The sequence below is a fragment of the Mobula birostris genome, chromosome 25, assembly GCF_030028105.1.
Source record: "Mobula birostris isolate sMobBir1 chromosome 25, sMobBir1.hap1, whole genome shotgun sequence".
NCBI lineage: Eukaryota > Metazoa > Chordata > Chondrichthyes > Myliobatiformes > Myliobatidae > Mobula > Mobula birostris.
The window spans coordinates 61541098-61555634 of record NC_092394.1 but is presented as its reverse complement, the minus strand read 5'-3'; the positions used below and the strand labels follow the sequence as shown (position 1 = coordinate 61555634).

The window sequence follows — 14537 nt, the reverse complement described above, 5'->3', positions numbered from 1 at the left end:
TGTTTGGAGCTGGAATCCAAGCTCCATGAGTGAGAGGAAGAATTTCCTGGGAACAGTATTTTGTGAGGCAGTCATACTCCTTGATTAACTACTTCTAACTTACCAAATGGTCAGCGACAAGACAGTGTGATGACAAAAAGGTAGCAGAAGGGATTAGAGCATAGCCCCAGGAGCCTCAGACATTATATTTATTTAACCGGAGTGAGGTTCTTTCTTCCTGTCTAGGCAAGAATGTGTCTGTGCAAACTGTGCACATCACCGTGGCACAGGAAGCCATTCAAATGAAGGAAGGAAAGAGAAATGTAGTAGGTATAGGAAATAGCATAGTTAAGGAACTAGATGCTGTTCTCTGCTGCAAAGACAGACTGCTAAATGCTGTGGACAGTGATGTGGAATCAGTTTGGATTGAAATCATGAACAACAGAGAAAGAGATGGTGGGAGTAATCTATTGGCCCCCAAAATGACACCTCCTAATAGGTTAGAACATAAATAGGAAATAAAGAGAATATTTGAAGGGCTCCAATTATCATGAGAGATTTTAATTTACATATTAATTGGACAAATCAAATTGGCAAGGGTTTTGTTGAAGAATTAGTGGAATGCATCTGGGATTGCTTTTTAGAGCAGTACTTTGCAGAGGCTACCTGGGAACAAGCTATTTTGAATTTGGTGTTAGTTAAGGAGGAAGGATTAATGAGGGATCCTGTGGTTAAAGATCCCCCTCGGGGATAGCGACTACAATACAATAGAATTCCAATTGCAGTTTGAGGATGAACGCTACAGGTCCACAACCAGTGTCTCCGATTTAAATAAAGGGAATTATAATGAGGGAGGGGTTGTCTCAGATGGACAGGTTAAAAGTCAGGTCAGTAGAGGAACTTAATTCTCATCACCATCAGTTATGCAATGAACAAACTTAGTCTTATTGATCACAACACAGAAAAGAGTTTAAAAACAAGAAATTCTACAAATGCTGGAAATCCAAAGCAACACACACAAATTTCTGGAGGAACTCAGCCGGTTAGGCTTCATCTATGGAAATGAATAAACAGTCGATGGTCGATGTTTCGGGCTGAGACGCTTCATCAGGAGCAAGAAGGAAGGGGGAAGACGCCAGAATAAAAAGATGGAGGGGGGGTGAAGGAGGATAGCTAGAAGGTAAGAGGTGAAGCCAGGTGGCTGGTAAAACTAAAGGGCTAGAGAGGAAGGAATCTGATTGGAGAGGACAGTGGACCATTGGAAGGAGGAGGGGAACCATGGGGAGGTGATAGGCAGGTGAGAAGAAGAGGCCAGAGGGAAGAATAGAAGAAAAAGGGGATGGAAAAATACCAGAAGGAGAAATCAGAAAGAGGTTCTTTGGTCCATTGGCCGCATGTGTGCTCTCAGTAGAGCAATCACATTTGTCCCATTTCCATTATCACTCTATAGCCCTGTAACTTGTTAGTAACACAATGGGAAAATCAATTGAAGAACCAGGCTCAGTTGACTTACAACTAAGAGCCAGCAGCTCCATTACCTGCACCACTATGTCATTCTCTAGAACACTATTCTATAAGTATGCTACAATGACAGATCCTCAAAATGGAGCACAAATCAGTATTTCAAAATAATTTCACAGAGGAACAAATAGAGAGCAGTTGCAGATTTGATTCAACATCTGCCACACTCAAAATATCAATGAAAAGTCAGCTCAATATCCTAATACTGACGTGCGATATTATAAACTCTGAACTGTCTACTTAACATTAAAGATTAGCTTTATTTGTTATATGTACATCGAAACACAGTGAAATGTGCCATATGTGTCAAATCAAATCGGCAAAGATTGTGCTGGGCAGCCCACAAGTGTCTTCATGCTTCCAGCGCCAACATATTATGTCCACAACGCACGAACTCTAATCCATACGTCTTTCGAATATTGAAAGAAAACACAGCACCTGGAGGAAACCCATGTGGTCACATAGAAAACGTACAAACTCATTACAGACAGACATTTGAACCCCATATAATGTCTGGGGTGGCACGATAGCGTAGCGGTTAGCTTAACACTAATACAGTGCTAGCTATAAGTTAGCACTATATTAGTGTTAAGCTAACCGTTATGCTATCGTGTCACCCCAGGCATTATATGGGGTTCAAATCTAGGTTAAACAACAAACTGTTTTTGCACAACTAGACAGCACAACTTACCTTCATTCAGCTTCAAGTTTGCAGCATCTGTCACTCACCTTCCATCCATTTAAAGCTTTACAGAGCAATACCCGGTGAAAATGAGCATCAGTACACATCTGCTTCTTCCACTTTTCATGCTTTTTCTGCACGTACTGGAAAAGTGCAAATTGTTGTACTTACTAACTTCATAAAGTTTCTAAAACTGTATATTCTTCAGCTCCATACAACATTTTCATATCGTTCAATAATTGCAGAAAAAGCTAAAGTGCTCAATATGCCAGGCAGTACAGTGGATTCCAGTTAATTGAGTCACCAGTTAATCATGGCAGCTGCATATTTAAGACAGCTCATAAAATACAAAAATAAATCAAGAAAATAGCCAGGATTCCTTTTGTTTAATTGTGACACTATGCTGCTTAAACTTGCCGAAGAGTTTCTAACTAGCCTCAGTTGCATGCATGTTGTGTGGGCATTAGACACTACATGAACAATTTTTAAATAACATCACTCGCAAGTGTTTGTATTCAAAAAGCAATATTTGTCACTGATAGTTGGTGAGTAATAAGCAGCAAAACAATTCAGAACTGTTCAGCTAACTAGTTCTATGAAATCTTGGCTAATTGAAGCAGCCATTTAATTCGGCCAAAATATACTGGTCCAGATGAGTCCCAGTTAACTGGTATCCATTATATTTTGGAAATGACATACAGCTAGGATTTCAAATTGATGTTCAATTGGAATGAAACAAAAATTGTGCTATCTTTAACTCCTTAAAGAAGCAGTGATGGGGCAAAGAGAAAGAACAAAAGGCAAAGTCTGGATTAAGGTGGAAGCAGGAGAATTGTGTGGAAAAATGGAATGCTGCCACAAGGGAAAGAGAAATAATAATGTCACATGAAACAACAGAGATGAATTCAAGGGAGTGTGAATAAATAGCAAGACTATGCTGAACAGAATTTTGAGCTTCAAAAAAACTGCCATTTGCTTAATGATGAGGTCTTGTCCAATAAGCTTTAACTGAGCTTCATTTGAACAACAAAGGAGATTGATAAAAAAGAAGTCAACAGCAATATAAAATAGACTGTAAGTATCAGGTGGCCAGAAGCCAGGGGTAGGATTTGCAGACTGAAGAGAGATGTTCTGGAAAGAACTCAATGCGCACAGAGCCTCCCCAAAGAACAGAAATGCAGTGCAAAAAACTTAAGGCACAAATGAACAAAAGATAAAAATTCTCGAAATAGGATCAACTTTATTGGCCAAATATATTTACATGTATTAGGAATTTGTTGTGGTGTGTTGGTGTTACTTTCAACAAAAAACATTCAACAATTATAAAGAATAAACAATTATATAAAGTTAGAAATACTGATATGGGGTTAGGGTTGACACCAGCGCTGGACCCTGGAACAGAGGTTCCCAGGTTTGAATCCAGTTGGGGCCGCTCCCGAGTACACTTTCCATTCGTGCCGGGTTGAGTGTCGAGATAAAAAAGGGAAAAATACTGCAAAAGTGTCTGTGTGAGGAGTGGCGCGCCACACGGTCTCTCTCTCGCTCCACACCTTGTAAAGGCTTGAAAAAGACATCATCGAACACAAGCAGATGCATACGCACAGACGCTCATGCACGCACACGCCAAAAAAAAATACTGATATGGAATAAAATTGCATTAAGTAAATAAATACTAGCATGTAAACAACATTATAAAGAGTTGTTTAAAGTGTTAACAATGCAGTGCAGTGATTGAGGAATAGAAAGAGGGGGATGGGGTGGGCTAACTAGAATGGTTGATCAGATTAACTGCCACAGTAGTTCAGCTAACATCAAAGACAGAAAACGAAACAGTGACAATTTCCAATAAAGGCTGGCAGTTCAGCTTAGAACTGCCATTTTTATCTATTCAACTGTGGATTAACTCCCGATTGCAGAAACCTACAATTTTCACAAAGCTAATCACTCTGACAAGAGAACTATGATGCTTTGTTGAGAGAGATAGGTTTCATCAGAGGAGCACCAACTTTCGCTGGCTATCTAGCACCAAGAGCACTCTCTGCTGAACAGTGACAGCTTATTCCATCAGAAATCCACTAGGCCTACAGATCTTGAGGTGACATTAAGACTGGTTGTACAGGGTACTTTGCATCAGTCTTCACTGTGGAAGACACTAGCAGTGTGTCAGATTTTGTAGTGTGTGAAGAAAGAGAAGTGGGTGCAGTAAATATTACAAGGGACAAGGTGCTCAAAAAGCTGAAAGACCTAAAAGTAACCCAGACCAGATGAACTGCATCCTAGGGTTCTGGAAGAGGTAGCATTAGAGATTGTGGCAGCATTATAAATGATCTTCCAAAAATCATTGGACTCTGGCATGGTGCCAGAATACTGGAAAATTGCAAATGTCACTCCATTCTTTAAGAAAGGAGGAAAGCAGCAGAAAGGAAACTATAGACCAGTTAGCCTGACCTCAGTGGTTGGGAAGACGTGAGAGTCAATTGTAAAGGACGAGGTGGTAGAATACTTGGTGACACAGGACAAGATAGGACAAAGGAAAAAGTCAGCATGGAAAATCCTGCTTGACGAACCTGTTGGAATTCTTTGAGGAGATTACAAGTAGGATAGATAAAGGGGATGCTGTGGATGTCATATATTTGGACTTTCAGAAGGCCTTTAACAAGGTGCCACACTTGAGGCTGCTTACCAAGTTAGGAACCCATGGTATTACAGGAAAGTTGCTAACATGGTTAGAGCATTTGCTGATTGGAGGAAGGCAGCTAGTGGGAATAAAATGATCATTGTCTGGTTGATTGCCCATGGTAGTAGAAATAAACATGTCGACTATTTTCTTAACGGGGAGAAAATCCAAAAAATCTGAGATGCAAAGGGATTTGGGAGTCCTTGTGCAGAACACCCCAAATGTTAACTTGCAGATTGAGTTGGTGGTGAGGAAGGCAAATGCAATGTTAGCATTCATTTCAAGAGGTCTCGAATACAAGAGCAAGGATGTGATACTAAGTCTTTATAAGGCACTGGTGAAGCCTCACCTTGAGTATTGTGTACAGTTTTGGGCTCCTCATCTTAGAAGAGATGTGCTGGCATTGGGCAGGGCCCAGAGGAGGTTCACAAGGATGATTCCAGGAATTAAAGAGTTATCATACGAGGAATATTTGATGGCTCTGGGTCTGTACTCATTGGAATTTAGAAGAATGAAAAGGGATCTCATTGAAACCTTTTGAATGTTGAAAGGCCGAGACAGAGTAGATGTGGAAAGGATCGTTCCCATGGTGGGAGAGTCTAGGACAAGAGAACACAGCCTCAGGATAGAGGGGTGTCCATTCAAAACAGAGATGTGGAGAAATTTCTTTAGCCAGAGGGCAGTTAATTTGCGGAATTTGTTGCCACGTGCAGCTGTGGAGGTCAGGGTGTATTTAAAGCAGAGATTGATAGGTTCTTGATTGGACATGACATCAAAGGTTACAGAGAGAAGGCCAGGAAATAGGGTGGTGGAGGAGGAAAAATAGGATCAGCCATGATTGAATGGTGGAGCAGACTCAGTGGGTCAAATGGCCTAATTCTGCTTTTATGTCTTATGGTCTTCTAGTCTAATTAATTCTGGGGAATAAGTCTAACATCAATTGTAGGTAGATTACTGGAAAAGACCCTGAGGACCAGGATTAATCTGCATTTAGAAAAGCAGGTTAGACTAGATTTGTAGATGGGAGATCACGTCTGATTAATTCAGGCAACACACATCAAAGTTGAAGGGTCTCGGCCCGAAACGTCAACTGTACCTCTTCCTGGAGATGCTGCCTGGCCTGCTGCATTCACCAGCAACTTTGATGTGTGTTGCTTGAATTTCCAGCATCTGCAGAATTCCTCGTGTTTACGTTTCTGACTAATTCAGGTTGTGTTCTCGAAGAGGTAACTAAATATACTGAAAAAAAGCTATGCTGTTGATGTGATCTACAGAGACTTCAATAACACCGCTGACAAAGTTTGACATCATGGACGTCAGGCAGGGAGTGTTCTGCCTTTAGGTGCACTATTCATTTTGTATGCAATTTGTTTTGTACAAATGTCAGTACTGTTTGTAAGCTGTTTTTTTACACCATTTCCTGCACAGGTTAATTTGGATTTCAACTTGAAGCAAACACAGTGGAAAGAAATCTATTTCCATCCATTCTTTATTTGCCCTTGAAACAACAACTCTATGAGTTTGAAGTTTTCTTAATACTGGTAAACATTTAGCAGATGTACTTTGAAGGAAGTAATATGTTTATTGTTCATTGCTGTTAGGCCATCGTTACGCCATGGTATATTCAGGAGAACAATGGTTCTGTATTGAGTCTAATATCAGTCAGTCAGTGGGTGCCGTCCCGAATCCGGGGTTGGTGGCTATGCACCTCCATCTTCTTCGATCTTGCGACAGCACCAAGTACAGCCTCTCCTCCAGTTTGTTCTCACTGGCCGCCTTGGCACCGCCCACCGCCGCCCCCGCCGAACTCAAGCCCGAGGCCATGTCAGCCTTCAGCCGCGGCCGCTTCTTTGAACTCGGCCCTTCCTTAGGCGGAGGCCTTGGGCAGGTCCAGGCCTAAGGTGCAGCGCCCAAGTTCATCATGTCTTTTCTAACTAGGTGCATAGCATACATTCGTAGATACACGGTGAGGCTTTAATCTCTTCCACGGAAGATGGCCGTTGGCTCACAAGGAGCTCATCCACTCTTTGTCAGGTCTTCTTTTTTTTTTAGTCCTGCTGGGTGTCCTCACACCCTCCTCAACCCTCCTCACTGGACTAAGTCCGGTGGGGGAGCCGACCCAAGTTGCCGACCACTCGACGACCAATTTAATGTATGTTTTACTTAACCTTCTGCAGTCTCACAAAATTTGTTCATTAAAAACCTTGAAGAAAGCTTCCGGCTCAGGTGATTTTTGAGAAGGTGCTTAACTGCTAAAAAAGGTATTGAAGATTGTTGATTCGTACTGAGGGGATAATGGTGTTGAATGCTCAACTGTAATCAATGAACAGTAACCTGACCTAGGTATTGCTGTTATCCAGGTGTTCCAAGGCTGTGGACAGCCACTGAGATTGCATCTGCTGTAAACATACTGTGGCGGTAGGCAAATTTAGGCGGGCTCAGGTCCTTAAGCAGGAGCTAAATCTAGACATGACCACCCTGTAGATGTGAGTGCCATTGGTCAATAGTCATTGAGGCAGCTCCACTTGCACCTACTTGTATTAATGCAGTTCCAGTAACTCTCAAAAAGCTCACCACCATCCAAGAGTTATACAACACAAAACCAGGCCCTTTAGCCTAACTAGTCTGTGCCAACCAAAATGCTCATCTAAGCTAGCCCCATTTGCCCACATTTGCCCCATAACCTTTTAAACCTTTCCTATCCACATAACTGTTCATACCAGGATACACTGGCAGTCAGATCCATTTGGCTTAAATTACATTCTAGTTTGATTGCTATTTCATGTCATACACTCACTTGAATAAGTTTAATTTCTCACCTGTTGCCAAGCACTCCAGGTCCTATGCAAGGAAAACTTGTACCGGTGTCTTATAGCTTCCATTTCTTTGTCTCGTCTGAAGCAAAAGTAAGAAAAAAGATCCAGGAATTGAAATTACACCAATCACTAATCTCCAATAATGAAAACTTATACATGAACTCATTTGGAACTTGCATTCAAACAACATCACCGATGTATGGATGCCCTCAAATCTTAGGGCATAAGCTATAAGAGCTGGAACTTTACAAAATACTGGTCAGGCAGCACGAAAGTATTATATGCAGTTTTGGTTACAACACTATAGGAAGGATGTGATTGTGGTGGAAAGAGTGCAGAGGAGAATCATCAGGATATTCCCTGAACTGGAACACTTTCGTTATGGGGAGAAATCTAAAAGGCTGTGCTAAGAACACAGACAACTCCTCCATTACACAACAACACATTTGCAAAAGCTGAAGTTGCCTCAACATCCTTAAAGTAATATTCATCTTTATGCACTCAATAGCCCTCCATGCCTTGCTCCTAGTCTTTGATTTAACAATTTCGTAACAAAATGTCAACAAGTGATTTTATGAAGAACTACAGAAACATTAAGCAGAATAAAGCCCAGTGATTGCACGCATACCCTGCTTTCTGCTCTCCCACAGTCTCTCTCCAAAAGTGAATATACTTCAGTAACAACTGTTGCCTAAAGAAATCATCAGCAGCGGTCGCCTTCTCTCTCTCCTCCACTTGGACAGCAGTCTGCACACGCCAGCAACACCAGTAACGAAGTAACAAGTGTCGAGTAGAATGAATCACTGCCTGTGGAAACAGTGATTTGTCCATCAATTCTTTCCCAAAACACTACCTGTTTAATGGAACCCTACGAAACAAAGTAAGTACAAGAGCTTTGTCACTGGATTCTTTAAGAAATCCACTCCTCAGCTTTAAAAACTTTTTAGGAACCAATCATTATTGTTACACAGGTAAATACAACAGCTGCTGGCAGCTAGGAAGATCAGATACTTCGTTGTACTGTTGTTAGCTATGCAATAAATAATTAGGAGGCCTCGTTTTAATGCTTCAAGGCAATATCCCACATATGCGGCAACACAAGCATGCAATAGCATATGGTGTGCAATGTGAATCCTTCAGATTCAGTGGCAAGTACCACTTACTAAGATGAAGCTGACACATTTTGAGTATTTAAGTATTTGTAATCTGTATACTTAATTATGGTCAACACAATAAGTACTTTATCAGTTTGAACTGACAAAAAAAAAATTTCTACAAAACAGGATTTTGTTATCATCAGTTATGATCAACTGCTGGATGAATACATTTACCAGTCTCTCTGCCAGCCGGTTCTCACGAAGCTGATCCATGATCTTCCACCAAGCATAAAAAGCCGATCTCTGTACCACCTCTCTGTGAAGAAAATTTGTTAGTTGTTATAGTAGATGGTCACATAGAGTTTATGTTCATCTTACTCATATTTTTAGGATTTGCATATCATTGGCAATGCCCAACCCTCACTGTTCGACAATGTATTGGTGAGCTTCCTTTTTGAACCACTGTGGTCCTTCTGGTGAAAGAACTGCCATAGTACCGTTGTTAGGATTTAGACCCCACGACAATGAAAAAGTATCTCAAATTCCCAATCAAGCTGTGTAACTCGAAGAGAACTTGCAGGTCTTGTGGTGTTCCTAGGCACTTGCTGCCCTTGTCCTTATTGGTGATAAAGATGACAGCTTTGAACTCACTGTTGGAGAATCCCAGGTGAGTAAATGCAGTGCATTTTGCATTACACATGACAGTCCTGAAGAAAGTTAACGTTGAGAAGGGTGAGGGGATCCTTTATCATGGATTGTAAACTGTTAGAGCTGATTCATCCAGGCCAATGCCATTGTACTCTTGAGGTGTCATATATATAGCAAAAAAGGCCTTCAGCTGTCAGGAGGTGAGTCACTTGATGCAGAATAGCCAACTTCTGGCCTGTTCATGCAGCCTCAGTATTTACGTTGCTGGCCCAGTTGTGATATGAGTAATGATGGTCCACAGGATGTTGATGGAACTTAGCAATACCATTGAATGTCAAGGATAAATGGTTTGACTTCTCCCTCGTTTGGTGATAATCTCTGCCTGGTATATTTGTTATTTGTCCATCCAGGTTTGTTACCTGGAAGATTAGGAAAAACTTCTTCACACAGAGAGTGGTGAATCTGTGGAATTCTCTGCCACAGGAAACAGTTGAGGCCAGTTCATTGGCTATATTTAAGAGGGAGTTAGATATGGCCCTTGTGGCTAAAGGGATCAACGGGTATGGAGGGAAGGCTGGTACAGGGTTCTGAGTTGGATGATCAGCCATGATCATACAGAATGGCGGTGCAGGCTCAAAGGGCCGAATGGCCTACTCCTGCACTTATTTTCTATGTTTCTATGTTTTTATGTTACACGCAGGGATGGACTTGCTGATTTGCGGAAGTGATGCAAAGGGAATTGAACATTGTACAATCATCAATCCCCACTTCTGATAGCATAATGAAACAATGGTCATTGATGAAGCAACTAAAGATGGTTAAGCCTAGTACACTGCCTCATGAAATTCCCGCAGTAATGTCCTGGATTTAAAATAAATTACCTTCAACAATCACAACCTCCTTGTGCAATGTATGAGCATTTACCACATGGTCCACTATGAATTCAGTTTTTCCAGGGGTCCTTGATTACCACACTTGTCTCTGGAATCAGCTTTTCATGTACTTTTAGACTAAGGTCATGATGAAGTCTGGAACTGCGAGGTCCTGGCAAACCCGGACTAAGATCCATGAGCAAATTGTTGTTAAGCACCAGTTGATAACACTGTCAACTCTTAGAAGTTGCTCTTCAGCAAATGCAATTCTCTTCATGTGGTATTGAAAAACATTTGCGAGCCCTCGATACAGCAAAGACAATGCAACCATACAACATTCCAGCTGTGGCACTGAAGACCTGCATTCCTGAATTAGTTGCATCTTTGGTTCTAGTACAATTACAACATTGACATCTATGTGGAAAATTACTCTAGTATATCGGTTTCACAAGAAGAATTGCCTAATCTGTCTCATTAGTAAACACTCAAACAACTCAGTAATCAGCCTTCATCATTTTGCTGAATACAGTTGCAAATGTTTCATCATTGTCTCTACAGCATTCATATACTGGGCCCCACATCATAGAGAGCTGCAATCAAGTCCATTGGCAGTGAGACTGCTTACCTCTATCCTGGGGGTGCAGAACTGGAGAGGGCAAAGATGCAAAACAAAACGCGATTGTTCACTTCACACCCAGCATTTGGACAATACCTGTGAAATACTCCTGCAGTCTCCTTTAGTTGATATAGGCGTTTCTTCTCACTCACAAACAACCTCCATTTTTTCAGGAAAAAAGGCAACAGCATCATTTTATGATGAGCTACAGCCCTTTTACCTTGAACCTGAAACATTAAACAATATCAAAGTCATAAGTAAGCAATAACATTGTTTACATAGCCCCTCCATGCCCACTTGGGTATCACACTGACTTCAACACTGCAAAAATATCAGAGAAAGCAACGCTAATTGGAAGCTTAACAGAGAAATTGCATGGGTAACAAGGAACACACGTCAATGGACACAATACTCAAGGAGCTGACAGTAACAAAGCAGCTGATTTCTAACAATGGCAAGCACTAAAACAGTCCATAACGGTCCACAATAGAGTCAAAGCAAACAGGAAATATCAAACTAAAAAATGAAAAGCAGTCATATTAGAACACAAGAATGAGAAGCAGAAATAGGCAATCCAGCCCTTTGAACCTTTTCCACCATTCATTTGAATCCTGGCTTACCTTCAACATCAGCATTATCTTCCTACCCCTTAAGTTCCTCAACATCTAGAAGTCTACTGATCTACTGAATTGACTCAATGACTAAGCCTCCACAGCCATCCTGGTTGAAAATTCTAAAGTTTCAATGTCATTTGAATGAAAAGATCTTGTCCTTATCTCATAAGATTATGCGGGGGGGAGGAACTCATTGAAACCTGCTGAATGTTGAAAGTACGAGATAGGGTGGATGTGGAGAGGATGTTTCCTATGGTGGGGGTATCCAGAACTAGAGGACACTTGAGGGACACTTGAAAATTGAGGGACGACCTTTTAGAACAGATGTATAGAGGAATGATTTTAGCCAGAGAGTAGTGAATCTGTGGATGCTCTGCCACAGAGTGCAGTGGACGCCAAGTTCACGGCTGAAGATGATGGTTTCCTGATTGGTCAAGGCATCAAAGTATAACACAAGAAGGCAAGTGTATGGTTGAGTGGGATCCGGGATCGGCCATGATGGAATGATGGAGCAGACTCGATGGGCTGAATGGCCTAATTCTGCTCCTATATCATATGGTCCTAAATAGTCGTCCTCATGAGACTATGATCCTTAGCCAGGGAAACACGATTCCTGTTACAGACATCACATGGCCTGAGAGAAGATGTAAAGAATAATTACCAGAATTGTACCAGCGATGAAGTAACCGTAAGGAGGATTTAGAAAATTTAGGATCATTCTCCTTGGAACAAAGGAATTCTTAATCAAATAGGTAGAGAGAAAGCAATACCACAAGTCTAAGTTAATTCAGCAGAACTTAAAGAAGATGATTTTTCAATTGAACATAGGAATATCTGGAATGTATACATGAAAGGCAAATTCAAAGTAATTTTCAGAGGAGTGGATATATCATTAGAAAGAAATTGTTTTGTGCTACGAAAATAGAGCAATGCTGTTAAGACTTTTTGATTAACATCGTAAGAGCTGGGCTGGACAGAGCAGACCAAATGATTTCCACTTAGCATATGTCAAATCTCCAACTGTGTTGAAAATTTCTGGATCATACTTGTTTTATGTTTGAATAATTTAACACTATTTTCTTTCAACATCTTCCTATGGATGATGTTCAATAATTGTCAAACTGCTTGCCATGACTTGAAGACTTATTCCAGGGTAACATTTTGGTCAACACCAAATGAATATACAATCAAGAAATGCAACCTTTTTTGGAAACGTCTACTCAAGTTACCTTAAACGATCCCATGGACTTAATAGAAGAGCAGAGAAGATCTCATTCCTGATCAACATGCACTCTCCAAATAATAAAAATACAATGATTATTTATTTACCCCTTTGCTATTCATGAAACCGTTGATATAGTGGTTCTCAGGCTGGCTTATGTTACTGAAGAGAATGAATTTAAAAAAGACAAATGGATTAAGAAGTGTTTTGGGATAACTTTGACATATATATTCAGTTTTTTTAATTACTTCAACTACTCATGGCAAAATATTCTGTCTGAACAGTTATGATTAAAAGCTCTCTGAATTATTATGTATAAAAATAATCTGATCAAAAACCAGACTGTAGGTTTGAAGTATCTGAAAAAACCACAAAAGTCAATTTTCTTATGTTATGAATGTATCACTAGTTTTGTTCAAGACCTTGAGAAATTTAAATCTTTTTTAAATTTTGTGCCACATATTATTAAAATTTATAAATGATGTGATTCATACATGAACAATGAATGTTACAATCAAAAGGAAGTAAACTTGACAGAAAAGTATGAATAAAAATTGTGCAGAAAGTACAAAGGCTTATGAATAGGAAATGTTCCGTGCAACTCTTTTAAAAATAACGTCTTATTTTGACAAAAAAGTTTAGTCTCAATTCTATAATTCACTGAAGCAAATTCACAGTGCCGAGTAAATAGAGTAGACCAATACCTTTCAGAAAAGATTAAGAGACAAAAATACAGGGCCAAGCAGTGTAAAACAAGCAGATCGTGATCTATCAGTATGTGCCATTTTACTGGTACAGCAGCAATCACAGTTACCACAGCAAAGTATGTACAAAGTAAAATCTCCCCAGACATCCTTTTCTGTATTACCCATTATTAAACAAATATGAAACAATAGTGAACTATTCAAGTCATGAGATCAACAGTTTAATCAGGTAATTAGAAACCTCAGGAGTAATTTTATCTATTAGTATGCAACTATGAATCAAGAAACACTTTAACAGCACAATTCACTTGAGACTCTTTCTCAGGCTGAAAAGTAATTATTTTTCACAACAGTTGGACCATAAGACAAAGGAGTAGAAGTCGGCCATTTGGCCCATCGAGTCTGCTCCACCATTTTATCATGAGCTGATCCATTCTCCCATTTAGACCCACTCCCCCACCTTCTCACCATAACCTTTGATGCCCTGGCTACTCAGATGCCTATCAATCTCTGCCTTAAATATACCCAATGACTTGGCCTCCACTGCCGCCCATGGCAACAAATTCCATAGATTCACCATAGTTCCTTGATACTTTCTGGGTTGTCAGATTGCCCTCATGAACGAATACATAGTGCACTGAAATGAACTATTCAAAATACTTGTTACCTCTAGATGTGATTACTCCAATGCTTTTCCTAGCTGGCCTCTTTCATCTTGTGCTCCATACCTGAAGTCATCTTCAACTGTTTTCTTAATCCCATTTAGTATTATTCATCTCTCATACCCTGGGTTTTATGGCCTTCACTGGTTCTTCCATAAGCAACATTACAATTTCAAAATTCTTATCCCTCGTGGCCTTGCCCCTTCTGATTTCAGTATTCTCTCCAAGCCCTAAAGACTTTGAAGAAAGCTAGACTCAGTGCTGGAAGTAACTGTGGAATTGGTAACTTTGCCTTCAGCTGTTCATCTGAAACTTTCTAATTGAAAAGCAAGATCTACGGATCCTGGAAATCTGAAATAAAATCATACTCATGAGGTCAGGCAGTAGCTGTGAGGAGTAAACGAGAGTTAACCTTTTAGGCCAATGG

General features: G+C 40.4%; 1 protein-coding gene across 3 annotated transcripts in view; it reads right to left on the bottom strand.

Moving 5' to 3' along the window:
- sfi1 (SFI1 centrin binding protein) overlaps nucleotides 1-14537 on the bottom strand; it is a 246468-nt gene that overhangs the window by 134170 nt on the left and 97761 nt on the right. For all 3 annotated transcript variants that reach the window (XM_072243230.1, XM_072243231.1, XM_072243232.1), the window contains 5 exons: nucleotides 11005-11135; nucleotides 9007-9088; nucleotides 8304-8482; nucleotides 7679-7754; nucleotides 2230-2325 (listed from right to left, as the gene is read on the bottom strand). In XM_072243230.1, coding sequence (XP_072099331.1) covers nucleotides 2230-2325; nucleotides 7679-7754; nucleotides 8304-8482; nucleotides 9007-9088; nucleotides 11005-11135 — 564 coding nt within the window. The remainder of the gene's footprint in view (nucleotides 1-2229; nucleotides 2326-7678; nucleotides 7755-8303; nucleotides 8483-9006; nucleotides 9089-11004; nucleotides 11136-14537) is intronic.